This window comes from Pelodiscus sinensis, chromosome 2 (assembly GCF_049634645.1).
Source record: "Pelodiscus sinensis isolate JC-2024 chromosome 2, ASM4963464v1, whole genome shotgun sequence".
Taxonomy (NCBI): domain Eukaryota; kingdom Metazoa; phylum Chordata; order Testudines; family Trionychidae; genus Pelodiscus; species Pelodiscus sinensis.
Genome location: NC_134712.1, coordinates 89,793,294 through 89,817,764, shown reverse-complemented (window position 1 = coordinate 89,817,764; position 24,471 = coordinate 89,793,294). Strand labels below are relative to the sequence as shown.

Sequence of the window (24,471 nt, the reverse complement as noted above, 5' to 3'; positions counted from 1 at the left end):
TATGCACAAAGCCCTTTCTTTAACGTCTGAACCTCTTGAATTCCTAGCTCACAAATTTTCGTGAATGTGCCCTGTGATAGAATTTGGCATATATCAATATAATGGTCTTTTGATGTTTCCATGCTTCCCAAATATCACATTTGGTACACACATAGGGTATGTCTACACTACAGCGTCTAGACACAAAATGCATTTTGAAATGCATTTTGCTATTTTGAAATAGCGCGTCCACACTGATAGGACGCCGAATCACATTTAAGGATGGCTGGAACCGGTTCTGGCAGGGCATCAGGTCAGGAGTTACCTTGTGTGGCTGCTGCCTGAGGCTATCTGAGACCTGTGCTTAAATGGACTCCCTTCCCCCGGGAAACCGGTTCTAAGGTTTCACTGCTTGCTTGCCTACCTCACTGAGGGACAGCAAAGTATTTTTTTCTCTGCGTGCTCTGGTGGCCCTCACTCAGGACACCACAGCACACTGCAGCATGGAGCTGGAGCCGTCCCTGGGCACTCTGCTGCTTCTCCTGGACATGTTACTGTGAGCCTGGCAGCATGTTCTGCAGGCAGTAACAATCTCTCTGGTGTGCCCCACTGAGGGCTTGTGCATAATTCCTCCCTCACGTCTTTCAACTTACCCCTCCCTAACCCCCCTTCCTGCTGTACAATAAAAGACACATGTTCATTACAACAAAGCCTCTTTATTAAACAAAACTGGGGTAGGGGAGAATGAAACTGAGGTAAGACTGGGGAAAGAAGGTGGGAGAGGGGAGGAGAGAACCTGGGAGGGGGGAGCTGCAGGGGGAGGCAAAGGGAGGAAGGGGGAGGAGAAGCTCAGGGCTCAGGGTTGGGGGTCTTGCTGGCCCAACTGTCTCCCAGCACCATGTGTGCAGGGGCCTCGGCATCCCTGGGGGTGTGGGGAGGGTGGGAAGGAAGAAGCAGGAGGGGGAGAAGGAGTGAGAGGAGGAGTGGTAGCTGGGGAGGCAGCAGGGGCTGGAGTAGCAGGAGGCATCAAGCTCTGTCCCAGGGTTGATGATCACCTGGAGGACCCCCAAGATGCAGTCCACAGCATCAAAATAGGGGCAGGGGTCTGGGTCTACCCCTGGTTGGGAGCTGTCCCCAGTGACCCTGGCATACACCTGATGCAGCTCCTTTATTTTCATGTGAATCTGCTCCTGGGTTTCCATGTGGCCTTTAGTGGCCAGTCTGGTAGCCATCCACCTGTAGACAGTTGCATTCCTCCATTTAGTGCGGAGATCATGGACGTTGGAGGCATCCCCCCCAAACCTGAATTAGGTCCCTGATCTCCACACTGGACCAGGTAGGCACCTGCCTTTTCTGGCTCCAGGCAGGCTCCTGGGAGCTGGCAGACTGGTCCTGGGGAGCAGTGGAGGGCTGGCTGGCATTGGATGCCTGGCTCATGCTGGGGCCACTGGATCAGGTGCAGTGACTGCTGGCTCTGGGATGGCAGGCTTGGAGCTGGCACAGACACTGTGGCTAGAGTCTACTTCTTTAAGAACACCATGGAGGAGGCAGGGAGGGAGAGGAGTTTTCTTGGCTGTGCCCAGAGTGACCACCAGGGCACCCTGGGAAGGACTAGAAGCCCCCTATTTTGAAATAAGCATCTACACAATGCTTATTTCGAAATTGGTGCTATTCCTCATGGAATGAGGTATACCAATTTCGAAATAAGCCCTCCTCTATTTTGATTTAATTTTGAAATAGCGGTTTGGCTGTATAGACACTGGTAAAGTTATTTCGAAATAACAGTCGTTATTTCGAAATAACTTTGCTGTGTAGACATGCCCATACTTATCAAATTCCTTTTCCTTGTGTAAGTACTCACAAATGATGAAAAAGTCACCCATTTTCTTTCTCTTTGTTAAGCTAAATATGGTGAATCTCCCCGAATCTTTTATTATCGGGCATGTTTTCCAATTTATTCATTCTCTGGGCTCTTCTTTAAACCCTCTCCAACTTTTCAATATCCCTCTGAAAGTAAGGATACCAGCACTGGAAACGGTGTTTTGGTACCAGATGCAGTGTCACAGTGCCAAATACTAAGGAAATTTAATACTTCAGTCTATAATTCTGCAATAAATAATACAATCCATGGAGTCACATTATGCATTAGAAAAATTGGACACAAAATTGATATGAGAGTTTTGGGGCTTGTTTGGTTTTTTTGTATTTTTCTCTGTAGACTATGTACCACCTATTGCTAGGATAGCACCGGTAACAGATGTTTAAAAAATATTATATATAGATTTAATGTTTCAAATGTCTCTTTTGTTTTAGGTTGCTTACATTACTTAAACAGTAGTATGTGTTGAGATAAGATGTTTTAGATTACAGGAAAACTTAATCATGCAAGTGGAAATATATTTGAAACAGAAACAAATGCCCTTTTTTATTAGATATTAGTGAGCATCTAACATCAATGCCAAAGTCAGCACTCAGAAGAAAGTGCTCAGAAGGAATTCCATTTTAATAGAAAATATGTATACAGTTCAATATATAACTTTAGATAAATTCTCCAAAGCTTAATTCAAATATAGCAGAGCACAAGTTAAAAAAGTAAAATTCAAAGTCCAGTTTTTACAGACATTCCTGTCATTATGTGTTGCTCATAAAAAAGATTTAAATTAAAATTTCCAGGAAGTTTAATAATTAAAACACACTTGGGCCTTCAATTTTCTGATTGGACATTAATTGTTATTTGGCACACTGACAAGTACCTTTAATTTTTTACCATTTATTGACCTCTTTTCTATGGGTAGAAAGGGAGTTCTCTTTTAGCCTTTAATTCAAGGATTCGGATGTGATAGAGGATGAAATGTGAAACAATAAAGAGCAAATAAAATACATATTCATAAGAGGGAGATATTTCATCCATGCTTGAACAAGATCATGTAATTTGCATATGTTTTACAAGCCAGCTCACTAGGGTATCTAAAGGGCAGTGACACTGCAATGTGGGGCATTCAATACTACTAATAGTTTCCTAAGTCTTCAGGAAACCTTGGTAAAGAAATATGGTCAAAAAATGTTAAATACGTTTGAAATGGAAAAATGCATTTAATAATAGAGCATAGACTTTGTTCACAGAAATAATTATATATTTTTAAGAAAGAAATTGGGCTCATAATTAATTCTTGCGAATTGCAAGTCCTAGAATGTATTGGGCACTTCCTATGAGATGACAGAAGACCTCTGCTCCCAAAGAAATCAGTGGTAACTCTGGTAATTAAGCATTCTGCAGATGTTGTCCACTACTAATTCTGATCCGAAAAGGGTATTTCCCTCTTGTGCAAAATGTAGAAATCTTAGGGGGGGCGGAGGAGGGGGAGAGGGAACCAAGAGCAAAAGAAAAAGTAAAATATTCAATTTTCTTCACCAGAAGAAAAATTGTGAAAACTTCTGTTTTACCAGAACTGAGGTGAAATACTTGAGCTTGTTGGCCAGCCTGCCTCCCTGCTTGGTTTGTGTCATAATTTTCAATGGAATCAACACCTTCCCATGAAATGATTTATTTGCATTGAACCAGCGTTTTTGACTAAACACTGTTGTGTCAGAAATTTCCGCTCCACTCACAATCTTTTAATAACAGAACCTTATTTTTCAAAACTGTTCACTGATCAGAGGTGGTAAGGGGAAACAGTTACATTTATTGAAGAGAAGTAGTGACTGCAAGAGACAGCTTTGGTCTGTGTAGAATTATAGTTCTTCATGACACTGTTTTGGGTAAAACACTGAAATGAATGCACACATTCCAAGACAATGGGACTGAAGTACATGCTGAAAGATACTGCTTTATGACCTGACCTAAAGTCCACAGAAGGCAAAAGAAGGAATCCCATTGAATACAACAGACTCCAGATCATTCCAGTACTGAACAGCTATGGGTTAACTCATAGAATCATAGAACACTAGAACTGGAAAGGACCTTGAGAGGTCATCGAGTCCAGTCCCCTGCCCTCACAGAAGGACCCAGTACTGTCTAGATCATCCCTGACAGATATCTATCTATGTGCTCTTGAATATCCCCAAACTCTGTGTATGTTTTGCTGAACAGAGGCCCAGATCCCTGCAGAAAGTAACAAATAAATCACTGGCCTCACAGGATAAAGAAAAAAAAATCATACATTATGCATATCCCCCTGACTCATCTGCTTCTTCAATTTCAAGAGGTGTCAGGTAGGCTTTACCTCCTGAGGTTCTTGGCCTTTTTTTGCCAGTGTGGGTCTCTTTGATGAAACCATGTCTCCCCTCACTGGTAATATGGATTAATCGAACTGCTACCAAATGGTGGTGCCTCCTGGGAAAGAATGGGTGCTCTTCCCAAACTGTGAATATTGTACTCCCTTCAGAAATAAGTATAAAATTCTCAAATTACCAAGCAACTCCAGAAAGCTTTTGTTATGAAATAAATTATAAATATAAAAATGCCAGAAACAAGATATACTAAATACATATATATGTATATGGCTAGATTTGGCATCTATCCTCTATAGATCTAGCCATGAATCTCTTTTTTTTTTCTTTTTTGGTCACTTAACCCAATCACTCAAAGTCTCCATGATTCTAGTTGTGAAATCACCACGCTAACAGGTCAGTCCCAAGTTCAGGTATCTATTTGTAGTGCAACTGCAGTTGCTTCTGTGGGCACTGTGGTCCAGTGTATATCTTGTTTGAGAGATCTGAAAATATGCAGAGCAGCTTGGATCTCAGAAATATCTTTTTAGCCCCAAGGAATGGTCTAATCCCTATAGATTACCTATAGGCTTTTTGACTCCTCCTACTAAAATGTGGCAGCTGAGGTAGCCAGATTTACTGTTCATCAATTCTTCCCAATTCCCAATCCTGTGGGTCACTCTGTGGAAACCATACTGGATATGCATTTCCCAACTAACGACTAGGGAAACTGAAAAAAAAAAAATCAGTCAAGCTGGATGATCTTTTCCTCTTTGGCTCTCTCCATTTCTCTCTCTCTTTCTCTTTTCCTCTTCAACTGACACCGCAGAAGGAAGAGTTACCTCCTCTCTCCCAGGCATATGGTTTTCAGGTAAAGAACCAGTCAGAGCTCCCCTCTTTCAGGACAGCTGTGATTGCTGCTCTAGTACCTTCCTTCTAGTCCTCTCTCTATTTAAGGGGGGGTTGTCTTGCAGCAGGGTAGAAACCCTTCTGAAATGGAATCTTCAGTCACGTCCAGTTCCAGGTAAATTTCTCAGGACCTCTAGTTGCAAGGGAATTGAGGGATTAGGGGATGGTGTCGTACAAGTACATTCCAGATTTATTTAAGTAGAATATTCCAGAGTACTGTAGCATATCAATCTACTGGCTTTTTCTGTCTATATTAGATCACAGCTCAAGAAAGCACTCTTGAATGCATGTTCCACCTAATAAAAAGGTCTGCCACTTAGCACTTAATCATTATTATATCTCTTAAATTACTCGTGCTCAAAATAGTAATTATGCCTGTGTAAATTATGTTATGAAGAAATATTTATTTTTCTAAAGACTATATTTCCTAAATTACAGAAAAAATCCTTAAAAATTATTGACTGATCTTTTTCTAAAATACAATCCAGTAGCCTTGGCTGGGAAAATGATTTGAACTCAGTCCAGATATTAATACACTGGGGAAAAAAAATCAACAATTGTTCAACAGTGAAGGAAATATGATTGCTGATTGAATTACTAATTAGCTATCATAGTGGCTATGAAAACAGATTTTCAAAGCCACTGTCAAGCCAGTTACTAAGATAGCTAATTCAGCAAGTTTGTAGTTTACTGATAGAGAAGAACCCAATTTTACAAATACTTTCTAGCAAAAGTAATGTTCTATATTGAGTAAAATTTAACCTTGAACAGGGGACCAGCAGAGGAAGGCCACACAGATGTCAATGGAACTACTTACAGTAAGAGGAAGATGTCATGTATTTCAAGGCAAAGTCTGCACCTTAATTCCTGACTATCACAAACATCCTGTGTAACCTTCTCAAGTCACATAATATCACCATTCCTCAATTTCCCATCCGCAACATAGGGGTCATCATAACTCTACTATAAGTATTATATAGGGATGATAATATTGTCTTCCTTGTCTTTTTACATTATAAACTCTTTCAGCCATGTATGTGTACAATGTCCAGCAAAATAATACCCCGAAAATAAGAAGATGAAGAAGCAGCCTCAGCAGAAGGAAGCATTGGTAGGATCAACCACTAAGAGTTGGATCTTGCCATAGGATATATTTTACAGATGCTCTTGAGTAGGACATTTGTGCTATCTATGGCAGGCTTTAAAGCAGAAAAGCAAGCTATACACTTTAGATAATCAGGGAGGATTTCTCTCAGTTAGAATGTTATCTGATATAAGCAATAGATATTATCACTGACCTGGAAGAAATGTGTGTTCAAAAAAGGCTAACTTTCAATATAGAAAATGACAAAGATACTGCACATTACAGACACTAATGACAGACAGAAAAAAAGTGCAGTGGAAAGATCTGCAAGTTTTTTTTCTCCATCAATCTAATTAGTATTGATGCTTATTTTATACAGAGCATCATTTAACTGGCCTTCAGATTATCCCCTCATTACTGTATGCTATAACAGAAGCACAGTTTCCAATAAAAGAATACCAAGCCAACAGCTTACAAATCACTCCATCAGTACTGAAGGTTAAAAGGACAATGTATACTTTAGTTCTTCCTTCAGTACAGTGAATAGAGCTTGACAGCTTCATTAATATCTCTGCATTAGTGTTATCTGATTAGATCCTGTACAGGCTCCATTCATCTTGTCTTTTTTTCCCTCTCTTTCATTTTTGGGGGTAGGGATTTTGTCTGTTTGAAGAAAATTACAAAACAAGTTATCCATATCATAGAAGCTGGATATGCAGTTATCCTTCAAAGTAAGCCCATTTTTGTAATGCTCATTTTTTACTGTATAGTAACTTTGTAATCATGTACTTTACAGAGGTGAAATCCCATTTTTTAGCCCAGTTGAGGTCTCATATTGAACACCACAGTACATCAAACAAATGCACATTGTATCTCAAAGGAACCAAGAAAGGCTCAAGTTCTTACATTGTAAACTCTGATACAGAATTGAAAGCAAATTCTCTGGCTGGAAAAAAATTGAATGTTAACACTCAAAGTCACACTCCTAAAAGCCCTATTTTTATAATTGCCAGTGGTACTCTTAGAAACCAGCTCAAGTTTTAAAATAATCTCTTAACAGTTATCCAATTTTGCATCACTCATTTTCAATTTTTTCATCTACTATTCAAATTGCTTCTTGGTACTTGTTACTAGACAAAAATCAGGTATGACAATCTTCCAAATGTTTTTCAGTATTTCTTACTGAATTAAAGTCTGCTAAGATCTTTAATATATATCCTATTTAAATAATAAAAAGTAATCAATACCTATCTACTACTATAATTGCCACTTCAAATCTATGTATTTTACAAAACTTCTGGAAAAGAAACGTTTAGGTGGAGTGGGATGGATAGAAGAGATTTTGTTATCCATCAAGTGACTGGTATGATCATTTTCTTAATATATTGCACTTTGGGGTGATGTTTTTGTGACTGTACGTTTAACTTTTGCCAACAGCCTGGGCGCATACACTCTTTTTACATATTAAATTTAAAAATCAATAAACCTGAAATCAGTAGACATGATTCTCTTCTCGACCCACTAATGTTAGGTCTAAATGCTTAAAAATGGATATACAGTATGGCATATACAAAATTGTGTGTATGCTTTTTCACACAGAAACATTCCACTCTCAGATTTTCTCTTTCAACTCCAAATTTGCTTCTTGGGAGAAGAATGTGACATAATTTCTACAATCACTTTATCAGTAGCGAAATTACTCTTTCCTTCAAAGTGCTGCTAACTAGAGTGTGTACTTAATTAATATCGGTCCTTACTAAATTAAATATGAATATCTAAATGTTGATAAGGCTCATCCAAGAATGCCAAAATCGAGCAAAAGCAAGAATAATCATAGTCATGTTCCTTCTGTTCATTGTGCAATTGCAACAATTATGTTCCCTCCAAATAAAACTCACAATGTCAACGGAGTCACATCCCTTTTCAAAAATAAAGTGAATTTTGAGAATTCACATTTTTAAAAGTTATCAGAAAGATTAGGAAGACCAACACATGGAATGATAGGAAAAGTTTTAAAATTCTATGCATGACTAGACAGTATAATCAGCACTTCTTGTGAATGGTAATTCCATGTCATACATAAGCTTAAAAATTTTAAGCTTTTTAAAAAAGTTTCCTACTGATAAGATCCCTCCCACATCAGAATCTTTAAAACGCATACCCTCCCACACCCCCATGAGGTAAGGAAAAGCTATGGTTCCTACACTAGAAAACTGAGGAACAAAGAGACCAAAGATATTTTGTAGGTTTTATATTCTGACTCATACATATCTGGTATATTTTTCAAGTCTTAACTGCAGGTAGTAAATGAAAATTGACATGCTAGGAACAATGTTTCAACATAAAAGCAAGATGAAATGTTTGCAAGTAAGGAACAGATTAGTAATTCAAATGTGTAATTTGTGCCATGTGATATGGAAGGGGTTTAATTTGCTGGTTGGTTGAGTTCTTTAAAATATCAATAGCAAAGTAAATGGATCATTTCTACAATTATTATTATTTACTAGATTAAAGTTAGTCAATAGCAAAATTCCCATTGATTTCCATCTTCCCAGATTTCGCCCATTATTACTATTCAGTCTCCAACAGAGCACTCTGCTTTGTAGAAGATGTGGCTCTTATCACAAAGAATTATCTCCAAAATCAAAAGTAAATAAAAATAATAATTTATGCAACATGGGCTTTAAACAAATTTAAAAATCGAGTGTTTCTCTTGTTCATCCAGTCCTACTGTCCAGTCCTAGCTGGCCAGGCACGGAACTGGGTAAGGCATCACAAGCACATGCATGAAATCATAATGTAGGTCTTGTTCCATTAAGTTAGGTGAAGTTCTTCCGAAATGTTCAGGGAAAGAAGAATTCCAGAGTCTCTACTGATCTATATGGAAGACTTGTACACAGCTCAACATATCAGCGCTGCCTAAGATATCACTTGCCAGATCCTGGTATTTATTGTGTTTTCAGGAAACAGTAGGAAGAAGATGCAGAGAGCTTATCTTCCCCTTTCACAGTCTACCCAATTCTCAGGAGAATGGAAATAGAGGGAAAAGCTACTGTCACACAGGTAAATATCGCCTCAAATGGGGCCTCTTCTGACCGTTATGAGATGTGGCACACAGTCCAGACAGCTACTGCACACTGTCCCCAGGCTCTAGGCAGCAGCAAGTACTGCATTCTCAGCAGCATGTCCTCCCAGGTCCTGTCATGGCAGCATGAACCATAAGAACAGCAGATCCACTTCTCTTTTCTATGATCTCTCACTGTGAAAAATATTACATCCAAAATCAGCCTACATGGAGCCTGCTATCATACCTGTGCAACTCCTCTGACCTGAGGAGGACTGAAAAGGTGTTTTTTTTAAAAAAGGTGCAGCCTATGCCCATCAAATTTACTTTTGATGAAAATAAACAGTGTAAGTTCTACTGCAAAAACTGTAACTCCTTGTTTTGGAGTATGTGCTCCTAAAATGCAGAGAAAAGCTGTTTTCAAATGTTTAGGGGAGGAAAACAACTTTCTCAACCCCTTCTAAATATCACACTTCAATCTCAACCTGAGAAAAGACAATACCCATATTAAATGGGTGAGATCAATTGGCCATAAACAATCTCACTGCATATACAATTATTAATTAGCTTCCTAGTCTTTAAATCAGCATTACCGGCCACTGTTTCCTGAGCAGATTATTTTATAATACACTCTTTACATATTTTGATGACATGTGTAGTTTCTTTTATTTTCCCATTATGTCTTAACATATACAAGTTCTGATTTTTTTCTTAATATCTAACTTGGCCCATAACACAGGTACCTTATTTTTAGGAAATCTAATTTTCATTTGTCTTAGCTAATTACTCCATAAGTTCTGTGTATGATTTAAGCAATTAAGCAAACCCTAGACCTTTAGCAATGGGGCCACATTTTTAATTATTTCTAAATTTCTAAAGATTTATGTGTCGTATAAAATCTATAAATTCTGTGTGAAAACCAAGTAGCAGAAAGTCAAATATTAAGCACAGAGCCAAGTGTAGTGGTGCTCCTATGTTTACCCTAACAAGTTGTCCTTTGCATGTCCGTTTGCCTGATTTGCACAAATGACACTTCAAACTTTGCAAAAGCCAAGGTGCACAGTTACACATGCATTTTTGTACACTGAACACCAAACTTCCTTTTTCAGAAGTATTCCCTATGCCATCTAATTGTTTGATGCATGTGCACAAGTGGCACCTACACACACAGATTGGTTGTGTCTACATTGGCACCCCTTTCCGGAAAAGGGATGTTAATGAGACAAGTCAGAATTGCAAATGCCGCAGGGGATTTAAATATCCCCCGTGGCATTTGCATGAACATGGCTGCCGCTTTTTTCCGGCTCGGAGCTTTGCCGGAGAAAAGCGCCAGTCTAGTCGGGATCTTGCAGAAAATAAAGCCTTTTCCGGAAGATCCCTTATTCTTTATTCCAATTTTTCCGGCAAAGCCCCGAGCCGGAAAAAAGTGGCAGCCATGTTCATGCAAATGCAGCGGGGGATATTTAAATCCCCCGCAGCATTTGCAATTCCGACTGGTCTCATTAGCATCCGTTTTCCGGAAAGGGGTGTCAATGTAGACACAGCCCTAATGTATTAAATTATGGGTCAACAAATTGGAGGTTGGGTTGAGGTGTCTTTGAAAATGTTGTTCCCTAATGTTTACTCTGATTTGGGGGGAGAGAGCAATGAGTTACACACACTTATTTAGAACAAAATACAGGACTATGTAGCACTTTAAAGACTAACAAGATGGTTTATTAGATGATGAGCTTTCGTGGGCCAGACCCACTTCCTCAGATCAAATAGTGGAAGAAAATAGTCACAACCATATATACCAAAGGATACAATTAAAAAAATGAAAACATATGAAAAGGACAAATCAAATTTCAGAACAGAAGGGGGATGGGACGGGGGGGGGGGGGAGAAGATAAATGTCTGTGAGCTAATGATATTAGAGGTGATAATTGGGGAAGCTATCTTTGTAATGGGTAAGATAACTAGATCCTTTATTCAAACTCAGGTGTAAAGTGTAGAATTTTAGCATGAATAACTAACCTCAAGATGATTCTTACCAACAACCACAGGACATACCACACTAATACCAACCCTAGTGCCGTCCCTTGCAACAAACCCCGTTGCCAGCTTTGTCCACATATTCACTCTGCTGATACCATTATTGGACCTAACCAAGTGAGTTATAAGATCAAGAACACATATTCCTGCACATCCAGAAATATAATTTATGCTATCATGTCCCGAAAGTGTCCGTCTGCTATGTACATTGGACAAACGTCTCAGACACTTCGCCAAAGGATCAATGCCCACAAAACAGATATTAGACAGGATCACAAAGAAAAAACAGTTTCTTGCCATTTCAACCACAAAGGACATTGTCTCAATGACTTAATTACCTGCATCCCGCTTCAAAAGCCTTTTAAGACTGCACTTGAAAGAGAATCCTCTGAACTGTTATTCATGCTAAAATTCAACACTTTACACCCGAGTTTGAATAAAGGATCTAGTTATCTTACCCATTACAAAGATAGCTTCCCCAATTATCACCTCTAATATCATTAGCTCACAGACATTTCTCCCCCCCCCCCCCATTCTCCTTCTGTTCTGAAATTTGATTTGTCCTTTTCATATGTGTTCATTTTTTTAACTGTGTCCTTTGGTGTATATGGTTGTGACAATTTTCTTCCACTTTTTGATCTGAGGAAGTGGGTCTGGCCCACGAAAGCTCATCATCTAACAAACCATCTTGTTAGTCTTTAAAGTGCTATATAGTCCTGTATTTTGTTTCAGCTACACCAGACTACCACGGCTACATTTCTATCATTATTTAGAACACTTCCTGCATACCATTGCTACTAGGCAAGTTCCAAGTTATAGACTTGTGCTCATTCCCTTACTCTTCTATGCAGAGCTCAGTCATTTTACCATGCAGTGACACCCTCTGGCTGATTCAGTTGTAAGCTAGCGTGTTTGTCATTACAGTAGAAATCCACTCCACATGCATATAGGAACTGATAACTGAATTCTGTGTAAGTGGACTGCAGAGAAAGGGGATTGGGAAATGAAATCCTAGCCCCAAACCTTCTGGCGTCCTCCACTGCCAAGTCCTTCTCTCCACTCAATGTTGTCTGTAGTGGGGTATGCAACCTTCGCAAGGAGACTCTTTCAACAGTGCATAGGTACCCCTACTTATCCATCCCACAGTGAGTTGACTCGTTCAACTTCAGTGTGGAGCTCATGCACCATGGAAGATCCTTAGCTTGCCCTGTGCCTCAAGGGCAGATTTGACTGTGTGAGGGTATTGCAGATGAGGCCAGACTGCTAAAAGCAGAAAAATTGATGTGATGCTGGAAGCACACTTATAAGAGAAAAGAGTCTGAATGTCCAGGTTAAAAGATTACAGTATTTCTGAGGCACTTTTCTTTAGCTCAAGAAAGGTTTCAAAACAGTTAACAGACTGGAGAAGTAGAGTGAGTTTAAATTTGGTAACCTTCTCTCCAATGTAATTCACCAGAAGCTTAATGAAGCACTTTTCAGGACAAATTTTCAGCGCTGAAAAGGGCTGGTCACCACTCAACAATAAATTTACCAATGACAACAGAGCTAATAATAATAATAATGAATGGCAGTTATTTACACCACTCTGCACAACACTGAAATAGAGAGCCTCTGAGTGTAAGTACCATGCCTACAGGCTCACAGCAAAATTAAAACATATGCATCAGCTCCTGACTTGGATCATAAGAGACCCCAGACTGATTCAATATTGTTCAGTGTGACACTGACAAATGTTCTCCCTCCAGGACAGGCATAATTCTTCCAGATCTGTACTTGGAGACATTAAATGAGCAAGCTGAAGAAGCCACACTGAATTTGGCTGCTGAACAAAGAAAAGGCTAACTTTTCACTAAATATATTTCAAATATGTGCTAAATAGAAATCAGCACAGGATGTAAGAAGTGTGCTTGATCACTTCTGCCTTGAAACAAGAGATTTGCAAGTCATGTTGCAGTGCTAGAAACTGATTTTTTGGGGGAAGCTGAACATTCTCTCATTGCTTTGACTTCAGGGAAGCAGCTTTTAGGTGGTACTTAGTACCTTCACAGGATCAGGCACTACACTTCAATATCATGTAATAATCACCTCTTCAGCATGAAGATAGGTTGTGGAATTTCCCACAGAATGGAGATTCTAGATTCTACACAGATGTATTTGTGAATTTGGGTCCCTAAAATTTATAAGAATGGCTTAACAATCATGAGATTTTAAAAATAATAAACTTGGTATCCTTTTTATTTGACTTGTGGCTCTTGGCCCTTTAGGGCGTGTCTACACAGCACCCTAAACTTAAAATAAGATATGCAATTTGTGCTACTCAAATTGCTTATCTTATCTCGAATATATTTCAAAATAGCTTGTTTTGAAATTTGCTGCATCTACACAGTGCCAAATTCCGAAATAATACGCTATTTCAAGCCATCCCTTGCCCCCTTGCAACAAGGTTTACCGGGATGCTGAAATAGCACACCTGTTATTTCAAAAAATATTTTGAAATAATGGGTGGCTTGTGCAGACACAGGGTAGCTATTTCGGGATATCTCTGGTATCCCAAAATAGCCATGCAGTGTAGATGTACCCTTAAAGTGCCCTCAGTTCACCTTTTCTCTACAGCCTTGAGGGCTAGAAATCTACTTTTTATAAATGAATGCTGAGATTCTCAGATTCTATAGGGCCTGGGAATTAAAAAAAACACATTAACCTCCTGACAAAATCAGTAGAGTCTTCAATACAAATGATGTGTAGGCTTTTTTTAAAAGCAGAAATCAAAGTGAGACTGGCTAACATGGCTCTCTAACAGCAGGTGAGAATCCTCCCCACCTTAACCATACAGTCTCATCCTTATACCTACGACACTGGTCTTGCTCCACAACAGATACAAAAGAATGAGTCAGGGTTACCTTCTGAATTGTAATGATTCCCTCCTGTGTATCTTTGTCAACAGAAATTTTGAAAACTCCAAGGCCATCACCATCCACAATCTTATATTCCATTTCAGCATTATGTCCCACATCAGCATCCACAGCTTTTATTCTGGCCACCACCGAAGCCACAGGCAAGGACTCTGGGACATTATACTGGTATGACCCTGTGAAATTTAAAACAATAATTGAATAATTGATCATGGCCTCTATTAAAACATTAACTTGACATCTCTGTTACAGGTACCACAAAAAATCTTAGCTGAAAAACAGAACAATGGTCCTTTTGGGTGAAAGATGGAGGGGATCATTTTTAATATCCTCCACGGTCTCCCACCAGGTTTGTGGGATTGTTTAGACAGCAACTCTCTAAATTAAGGTGTGAGATGAATTCATGTTAAAAAGGTTCAAGCAAACAAAATGTTTGGTATATTTCCTATAATAGCAGGGGAATAAAGTAAAAGCCTTAGGATGCATATTAGCCCTTATTTTTATAATTGTAAATCTTGAGGAAGCCTTGCTCCTACCTATATGGCTAGATCTTGTGATGGACTCAGTTTCTGACCCTTTAACAATAAGTGCATCTCCCTCTCCTTTGAACATTCCAACCTTGTAGTTCAAGCAGAATGTGATATACAATGTAGCTAGATATCCAAGTTGTAGTGTGCAGCCAATATCATTCTCAGCTCTAGAAATAGATTCTCTGTTGTTCTATTAATACCACAAACAGTTGATGGCAGGAAATATAATTTTCATTGTCTTTTGGACATATTTGTTTTTCATATACACTTGAGAACAGACCAGATTGGACACGAACACATTCTGCACATTATTTTAATTTCCCATGGCAATGGCGTTACAAGAAAAAGCACTGAAAGAAAGAAAAGGGATGAGATAAAATGTAATTTGTAAACAGGGTGGCTTGAATTTGGTAATATACTTGTTTCTTTCCTCCTTTTGCTTAAATCAAGAGCCACCTTGTTCAACACAAGCAAATTGAGGGCAGATGACTTTCTGGTTCTTCCAAGATTGATTTCTTATGAAACTCTGAATGTCTATAGAAGAAAAAATTTGCTGAATTCCAAAGGAATGTGAAGTGTATGCAAGTAAATACTACACTATAAATCTTTTATCTTTCCTTTGACAGGGAGAGCACAAAGATATTAATATATGTATATGCTGTGCATAGCTTTACTTAAATTGATCTGAAAAAATATTTATATGTAGTAAACAAGGCAGATTTTTTCAATATACTACTACAACTACTGCTAACAATAATAATATAACCTAGTCATGATATAAAATTTGTTTTTATCCAGAGATATCAAAGCACTTTAAATGTGGAAATAAGTATGATAAGCTCCATTTTACAGATGGCATGTAATGTAAAGAATGCAAGAACATTTAGAAATAGTAGCAACTGTAACAAAGTCACTTACTCCGTGGAAAGCGTGGTGGATTGTCATTAACATCGGTCAGGGTGACAGTTACAGATGTGGTCCCTGATAGTCCACCATTTTGTCCAACCATATCCTTTGCTTGAATAACAAGTAAATACTGGTCTTTGGCCTCTCTATCCATGTTCGGAAGGGCAGTCTTGATAACACCTAGAAAACAACAAAACATACAATGTCATTGGTTACATTAGTTATGGGTAAAGATAGTAATATAAATATTATGTTTGCATTCAAATAATAGTATCATAATGAGACACAGATGAGTTAGCCCAGTATTTCCATGTCTACAGTATACTGTAAGGTACAATAGTGAAAGTCCTTATAGGTCAATATGGGTCAGCATCTGCAAATATAGAAGTATCTTTCTTATTGTGAAAAATAGTTTATTCATAGCAAAACATTTACATTGACATCAACCAGGTAGTGCAAGCTCCTGCTAATTCTGCCAGTGTTTTTGAAGCTTGGTCTGAAACAACTACTTCTGGGTCGGTTTCTATGTCCATTCAATCTTTTTAATCTCTGCTGTGAGTGCCAAGAAGGGGGACAATTAGTATCAATTTTGTCATGGCACTTTTTCACTAGTAATTAAGTTGAACCCACAACTGCTCCTGCCAAAAGGTAGCAATTTTCAACCAATGGTATTATGGGCTGAAAGTTCTCTTTGTCTTTTGATTTTCTACTGCCATCCATCACTGTACTATGAACGCCTTCTATGGACTTCATAGAGTTATTGGCAAATGTATATTCTTGGGCTCCTCAGCCATGCAGTCTCTCATACACCTTTGTTTCCCCATTATTTTGGTGATATGGAGAAAGATGTATTTGTTATTGCTTTTCAAAATTCCAAGTGGAGAGGACAATTTAACAAATGTCTTGAAATTGTCACTGACCAATTTGATTCTTGATATTATTAATCTCATATCCTAGTAATGGATTCAAATGAAGCTATTTTGTATTGGCCACTATTTATTTAAACAAGGGCTACTCAACTTTGGAAGCCCCAGGGACCACAATGATACAGCACGTGCCGAGGGCCGCAACTTAAGTGTGATTGCATGTACATGAAAATATATAGCAAATATATGCAAATAGCTTCTTTCACACAATGCCCCAGTGCTCCCGGCACCTCCTTCCTAGGGGCTAGAAACACCAGCACCCTGTACCCGTCTGTTCCAGGCAGCCCGTCTGTCTGCTTGTGTCTTTCAGTGCTCACCTCATCTGCGAGACACCTCCCTGTGGTGGAGTGTGTACCCAGTGGAGGCCATGTTCACAGGATCCCATCTGCAGGCCCTGTGTTGAGTCCCACATAAACCCAAACTGCACCGCGGACTGCAAATAAATGGTCTGCAGGCCACATTTGGCCCACGAGCCATGTGTTGAGTAGCCCTGATTTAAACAGTAGCCACATGTAAAGCACTACATGTAATGAGGTAACTTTGATGTATTAATTAAAATGCTTTAATTTATGAAATAATATTATTGTTATATCCACTTTGTCATTTACATACAATTTGTAATTATGGTTTGATTTTTTTTAAAGCTAAAAATCCAGTGCTTCTCCCATTCTGCTCTGTTGATATGCATCAGTTCAATAAATACACCTTCTCAAACTATGATGACTTTATGAATATTTCATATTTGGCACATAGTACAGCTGCTAACTCTGATTTCCAGAGAGGCAGGCATTTATTCTACCGATGCTTACTGTGACTAACAAAGGAAACAATCGAAATAAAGGAAAGGCACTCTTGAGGCTATATATCTTCATTGGAGATTTGACAAATGTTTAGTTACATGTTTTTTCATCTCTTCCTTTTGGCCTCTGCATTAAATATGTCTGTGCAAATATATTTGCTTTACAAATAGGTTTCATGAAACTATATTTTAACAAATTTGTGAAAAAAGAGAAACATTTAATTTTGCAAGATATTCTTTTAAAATTGTTTCTAAATGTTCTGATTTGCTTGCTTTTCTATCGTTCACAGTTACTGTCACAATTCTTCCCATCCTTTCTGGAAGATAATTGTCATGTAGATAAAGTACACCATCCAGCTATGCAAAATGCGTAGCTAGATTCGCTTTACCTTAAGACTTAAGACAACCCACTGAAGCGTCTATCCTGTGTGTATGCACAATACTGGACCACATGCTCCTGTCGCCTTCACTTACTCCTCACAGAATGAGTACACAACATCGACAAGGGCTGCTCTCAGCTGTCATTCAATTTGGGGGTCACTAGACCCATTAAATAGAATGCTAGAAGATTGACCTCTGGAGGGTCATCTCCATAGTGTAGACAAGACCTAAGTCATTGACCTACACACTTTTTGAATACCAGAGTACCAATTTAGAAACAGGCATAGCTGCAGTGGCACAAAACGCTTAACATGAATGCAGTTATTCTATAATCTAGCTAATTTCAATAAATTCAGGTACTGTTAATGGCTTGGAGAGAGGATGGCCAAGTGATTAATGCTCTGCACTAAGACATGGAAGAGTTACATTCCCAAGCACTGTCACAGACGTCTTAAGCTGCCTTAAGTAAATCATTTATTTTGTGCTTCAATTTGTGCCAAATGTGAACAGGGATAATATCAATTTTCTATTTCACAGGGGCTTTGTGAGGGTAAATTCATTAATGACTGCTAAGTACTCAGATGCTACATTGATAGGGGTCAGAAACAAATTAAAAGAGACGGGGTAAAAGTTACTAATTTAGTCTTCATTCGAACTGATGTAATAGAATGATTAATGCTCACAATCTTCAGGAAGACTGTAAGGACATTTGCATGATAGTTTAGCTGTAAAAGTTCATAAATTCCTCTGAAACAAAGAATGTTGTTTTAAAAAATATTTCTTCTTGGTAGTGAGTATAAAAAAGTGGCAGATGACATGGGAATTCAAAAGCAAATGCCTTATTTTTAAGGCATGGTCAAAGGGAAAAAAAGAAACGTTTTCTGTGAAAGTTTCCATTTTCACTCTCTGGGGAGGAAATCAGGGGTCAGAAGACACCCAAAGGGGAGAGCAATTACAAAATGGGAGAACAAGGGAATAAAAACACAGAAATGAGAGGGGTACAAAATGAAATCAGACAGGGAGGCAGAACTTAATCTGTATGCCTTACACAGTGTATCACAAATGCTTTAATGAAAACTCTAACTTCAGAAGCTGTGTAGCAACTGGTGGCAAATATTTACCAATATCACAATGATAAGCACAGTATGTGGATTAAAAAGAAATGAAACAGAATATAATAGATTCTACTTCAGAAAATGCTTACAGGCCCACAGTGTAAATCATAGTGTTTGTTACAGTCTACTTTTAAGTACAGGCAGTCCCCGAGTTACACAGATCCGACTTACGTCGGATCCGCAGTTACGAACGGGGATTTTCTCTCCCTGGAGGACTGGAGCGGCGGGACGCCTGGTCCCACTGCCCGCCTCCTCCGGGGCGAGAAAAGCTGCTCCCCGTCTCCCTGGTCTGCTGGGGGAGCCAGCAGACCAGGGAGACGGGGAGCAAAGCAGCGGAGGACCCGGGGCTGGACCCCCGGCCGCTTCCAGATCAGCTTCCAGATCAGATCTGCAGACCAGGGAGACGCTGAGCAAAGCGGCGGAGGACCCGGGGCCGGACCCACGGCGCTTCCAGCTGATCTAGAAGCGCCGTGGGTCCAGCCCGGGTCCTCCGTGGCTTTGCTCAGCGTCTCCCTGGTCTGCAGACCAGGGAGATGCTGAGCAAAGCCACGGAGGACCCGGGCCGGACTGCGGCGCTGATCTGGAAGCACCGCGGTCCGGCCCGGGTCCTCCGCCGCTTTGCTCCGCGTCTCCCTGGTCTGCTGGGGGGGGGGACGCAGCTAGTGCCTGTGGTAGAGTAGGTGGGGCACTGCCGGTTGGTCCCGCAGCACTGCTCCTTGGCGCTACTGGACCAACCCGGCAGCACCCGAGCTGCTCTGCCCCAGGAGTCCCCAAGTCAGCCGCTGCTGAAACTGACCAGCGGCTGACTACAGGAAGCCCGAGGCAGAGTTGCTCTGCCCCGGGCTTCCTGGAATCAGCGGCTGATCAGTTTCAGCAGCAGCTGACTTGGGGACGCCTGGGGTTCTTAAGTTGAATCTGTATGTAAGTCGGAACTGGTGTCCAGATTCAGTCGCTGTTGAAACTGATCAGTTTCAGCAGCGGCTGAATCTGGATGCCAGTTCCGACTTACATACAGATTCAACTTAAGAACAAACCTACAGTCCCTATCTTGTACGTAACCCGGGGACTGCCTGTAATACAAATGACACCGATTTGTGGTGTGTGAAGAACACCTTGAAAATCAGTGCTAGAAATTATATTCTTTGCAGTTCAATCTCATAGTGTTGTACAGATTTGTATTAATATGGTGAAAAAGTGGAAAGAGGTATCAGGTAGAGGTGTGGCAATTTAGATTTTTTCTCTTAATCAAGAAATGTCTATATTTTTTAACCATTTTCCTTGAGAATCCACAATCCTATCCATGCACCATCCTAAACGCCCATACCTTTAACAAGATTTAATCCTGAAGCCTAGTTGATTTATAGCTATGTATTGATCCTGAGCTGACCACTTGGACTATGTCTACTCAGCAGCTTTATTTTGGAATAACTAATGTTATTCCAAAATAACAAAGAGCACGTCTACACAGAAAGCCATTATTTCAAAACAATGTTGAGCTGGAGGACTTCTTACTTTGACTCCTCTAACCCTCATTTTATGAAGAGCAAGGGAAGCTGAAGGAAGAAGAGTGTTCTTCCTTCGACTGCCTACTCTGTAGATAGTGCCATAAGCTGAATTAAGCTATTTTGACTTCACCTACACAATTGACGTAGCCAAAGTTGTGTAGCTTAATTTGACTTTAGCCCTACTGTGTAGACATGCCCTCACATGCCCCTGGGACCAGTGCTCACCTAAGAACTTCTAGAGATAATCCAGAAATGTTCAAGGTTTCAAAGAAACAATCAAGGCCAGGCCTCACAGATATATGGAGGCTGGTTGAACTGCACAGTGAAGCATTTGGCAACAAAGGGAAGCAGATAAAGGTGGTGACAGGGAAAAGAACAGAGTCTGTGGAGGTAATGGGCAAGAGAGACTGAAGTGAGGGACAAGACATACCAATATTTTTAAGTGGTTATATGTTTCAAATGTATGCTGCTACATGATAAACTGAACATGTTCTTGACATCAGGAAACAAGAGCACTATAACCACAATTCATTTTCTAACAACAGACTGCACTAGCAGGTATCTCGTCTTGAGTTTCAGACGTGGTATAAATTGTATCTCAGCATTACCGTGGACTTATCTTTGGGGGACCTTGAGAAAGTTACCTGTCTTTGGCTCCACGGAAAAGTAAGGTTGTCCTTGCAGAATACTATAAACCACTCTAGCACTGTTGCCATAAGTAGGGTCATCTGCATCAGTCGCTGTTACTTGAACCACAGAAGTTCCTGTAAAAGGTTTAAGACACCACTTAGTTAAATATGCCATAATCCTGAATTATATTAATGTAACCATTAGACTTACAGTGTAATCCTTTTACCAAAATATTTTAATATAGTAAAACTCCAGTTATTCGCCATCCAGTGGTCCGGCACTTCTGACAGTCTGGCATCAACTGGAACCCGGAAGTGCTCCAGGCAGCCGGACAATTGGAGCTCCTGTGAGCCCCATGCATGCTCATGGGCCAGGAAAGAGAAGGGGAGGAGAAGGGAAGGGGATTATATTCCTGTGATGTGTCTGCCAGACCTCACTGCGGCAGTGGGGAGCTGAGCTACGAGGGGCGAACCCTCCACCATTTTGTAGGGAGGCGGGGGAAGCCCTGCGCAGCTGCCGGCGACAGGCCAGCTGAGGCTACAAGTGGCAGCGACGGACTTGGGGAAGTGGTGGGGCAGAGCAGCTGGGGTGCTGCCGGGTTGGTGCTGCAGCACCGCTCAGGTGAGGGGCAGCGCTGCAGGACCAACCTGGCAGCACCCTAGCTGCTCTTCTCAGCCGCTTCTCCAAGTCTTCCATGGCTGAAAATGATAAGTGGTGGACTTGGGGAAGCGGCTGAGCAGAGTAGCTGGGGTGCTACCGGGTTGGTCCTGCAGCGCCGCTCAGGTGAGGGGTGGCACCGAGGGACCAACCTGGCAGCACCCCAGCTGCTCTGCCCCGCCACTTCCCCAAGTCTGCCACTGCCGCTTGCAGCCCCAGCTGGCCTGTCACTGGTGGGTGTGCAGGGCTTCCTCCGCCTCCCTACAAAACGGTGGAGGGTTTGCCCCTCACCGCGCCATTCCACGCTGCCTCCCTCCCGCCCCCCGCCGGTCGCAGTGCCAGTCCCGGCAGACCCGTCACAGCCCCCCCACCAGAGTACCTCCTGATACTCTGTCATATCCGATAATCCGGCACCCCCTGGGCCCCAAAGGTGCCGGATTATTGGAAGTTTACTGTATTTTGCTTTTACTGCTATTTTTCATTCTGATGAAAGAACTGCCTTGACAGTTTCTATGATGTACTTTATTTGATAGTCCACAAGACAGGTACACAATGGCAAATGGCAACTACAACAAACCCACACTGCCCCATCAGTGTAGCTCAGTCCTGACTTGGAGAGACCACACTGAGGTTTCAAAGGGACATACATTCCCTAGGATCATTTAATGTTTGTCATCAGACCACCCATAATCAGGCTAGTTAGCTTTTGGGTGCCGAGAAAGAATTGTTTTTCTCACTGCCACCTTAGACAGATTATGATCTTTGACTCAGTACTTAAAACAGGCTTTACATCTTGATTTCTAATGAAAACATATACAGAGACCTAGTTTAAACCTTCCAGTATCCGTAACTTTTGAGTGTGTGGATTTAATAACCATTATTCAATATTCTGTGCAGTTTGTTAATGCCAGGTTTGCTTGGATGGAATTTACAAGCTCTCTAAACAATGCCAATGGAGCTTACAAGGTCTTAAATATTGACAGTGTCATTTACAAGATCCACAAACAGTAAGGTTTTTGTTCACTGCTCATGGTTCTTGTAAGGTCTGCAAAGAAATACTTGTAATGTAATGACAAGCTCTACAGTCACAATGGAGAGCACTTGTAAATTCCACAAACTTAACTGTGCTTGTGTACTTTCAAACTCCACCAATGAAGACAATTCAGTCTCTAAACTTCATGAGAGGAATAAATCAGTGACTTACTGAATTATGAAACCACTGTTTTCTGCAGCTAGTTCTCTGCTGGAGTGAAGATTAGTCCCTCCATAAAAATATCTCCTGCATAAAACTTTCTAGGTAGGAAAATGTCATGTATCTTTCTGCCATGTCTATTTCTAAGAAGATATTTTATAAAGGACTGTTTACAAAAGAAAGGTTGTGTGCAACCTATTTATATATAGGCCATCATATAATGTGCATGTGTATAAGGCTTTGGGTAGCACATTTGCAACATGAATTCATCTCAGATAGAAACTTTTCTCTATGAAGGTTTTGTATAGAAAATTACCCCATGGGGAAGATGTTTTTTATGGGAAGTACAAGAATAGATTTGGAGAGAGTGATACACAGATCTGGCAATCTTGCTTCTGAGTCTCTCCAAGAGTAGAACAGACTCCCCCAAGTTGTGGTTTCATAGTGAAAAAGATTTTTATTTCATTCTATTCCAAAAGGTCTTCAGTAAATTAATTAAAAATTTCACTTAAACAAAAGCAAAAAAGCAAAGAATATTTCATTGCCAAGAGTTTGTTAAGATATATTTAATGCAGGGGTGGGCAATAATTTTTTGCCAGGAGCCACTTCAGAAATTTTTGAAATGGCCCCGGGCCACACTGAAAGGGGCAGGGCCTCAAACAGAAGAGGTGGGGCCTCAAGCAGAAGGGGCAAGGCCAGGATACTTCCCTGCTTCCCCCACAAAGAACATGATTGGTCTGGGGTGGAGGAGCACCTTCCCCCCTCCCCCACCCTGAGGTTCTCCCTAGGTAACCATGCCATTGGCAGTGGGAGAAGACTTTGTACACTCCCCCTGCTCCCAGGCCAATTAGCACTTGGGGAAGGGGGAGCGCACAAAGTCTTCTCCTGCCCTGTCAGGAGCATGTGGCACTTCTAAGCACTATGCACTACCTACAGGGTGGAGGAAACTTCTTGTGCTCCCCCTGACCCGAGGCTGTGATTGGCCTGGGGGCAAGGGAGCACATGAAACCTCCTCCCGCCCTGCCAAGAGCGTGTGGCACTTCTAAGCTCCGTGCGTTCCTAGCAGGGCAGGGGCAGGGGCAGGGGCAGGGCAGAGGAAACTTAGTGTGCTACCGCTGCCCCCAGGCCAATCAGGGCTTGGGGGTGGAGGAGCATGCAAAGCCTCCTCCCACCTTGCCAGGAGAGTGTGGTGCTTAAGCACTCCTGTAACCCTCATTTTATGAGGAGTAAGGGAAATTGGAGGAAGAAAGTTCTAACTTGGACTTCCTGCTGTGTAGACAGCACCAAAAGCTGAAATAAGCTATTTTTGCTTAACCTAAGCAACTGAGATAGCTCAAATAGAATACCTTATTTCAGCTTTAGCCCTGCTGTATAGGTGTTCACTCTATGACTGCAAATGAACTGGTAGATAAAATTAATCTCATTCACTATTCCAATATTGGTCAGAGTCCCCAAATTCCAGATACAAGCAAGAAATTAATCCATATCATGTTTACCCATGTATTGGCCTGTGGACCCCATAGCAAAATCCATATCCTCATGTCTTCAGATTCCCTTTCCTATATAGCCCAGTAATAAGGGTGAGAGTTATTTTAGCCTCTGTACTTGCCATGGAGGGTTCTTCCTTTTCTCTCTGATA

At 40.8% G+C, this 24,471-nt stretch overlaps 1 protein-coding gene and 1 long non-coding RNA gene across 7 annotated transcripts in view; one reads left to right on the top strand and one right to left on the bottom strand.

The window, feature by feature from the left end:
- The window catches only part of CDH7 (cadherin 7), a 116,694-nt gene that overhangs the window by 26,297 nt on the left and 65,926 nt on the right, over window positions 1-24,471 (bottom strand). For both annotated transcript variants that reach the window (XM_006119917.3, XM_075921028.1), the window contains exons 4-6: window positions 20,998-21,117; window positions 15,640-15,807; window positions 14,180-14,367 (exon numbers count right to left, since the gene is read on the bottom strand). In XM_006119917.3, the coding sequence (XP_006119979.2) occupies window positions 14,180-14,367; window positions 15,640-15,807; window positions 20,998-21,117 (476 nt within the window). The remainder of the gene's footprint in view (window positions 1-14,179; window positions 14,368-15,639; window positions 15,808-20,997; window positions 21,118-24,471) is intronic.
- Window positions 22,658-24,471, top strand: part of LOC106731765 (uncharacterized) — a 74,730-nt gene continuing 72,916 nt past the window's right edge. Inside the window, exon 1 of one of the 5 annotated variants that reach the window (XR_012901567.1) lies at window positions 22,658-22,937. This is a non-coding gene — a long non-coding RNA (uncharacterized LOC106731765). The remainder of the gene's footprint in view (window positions 22,938-24,471) is intronic. The other 4 variants (XR_012901565.1, XR_012901568.1, XR_012901566.1 and 1 more) reach the window with 4 other exon arrangements.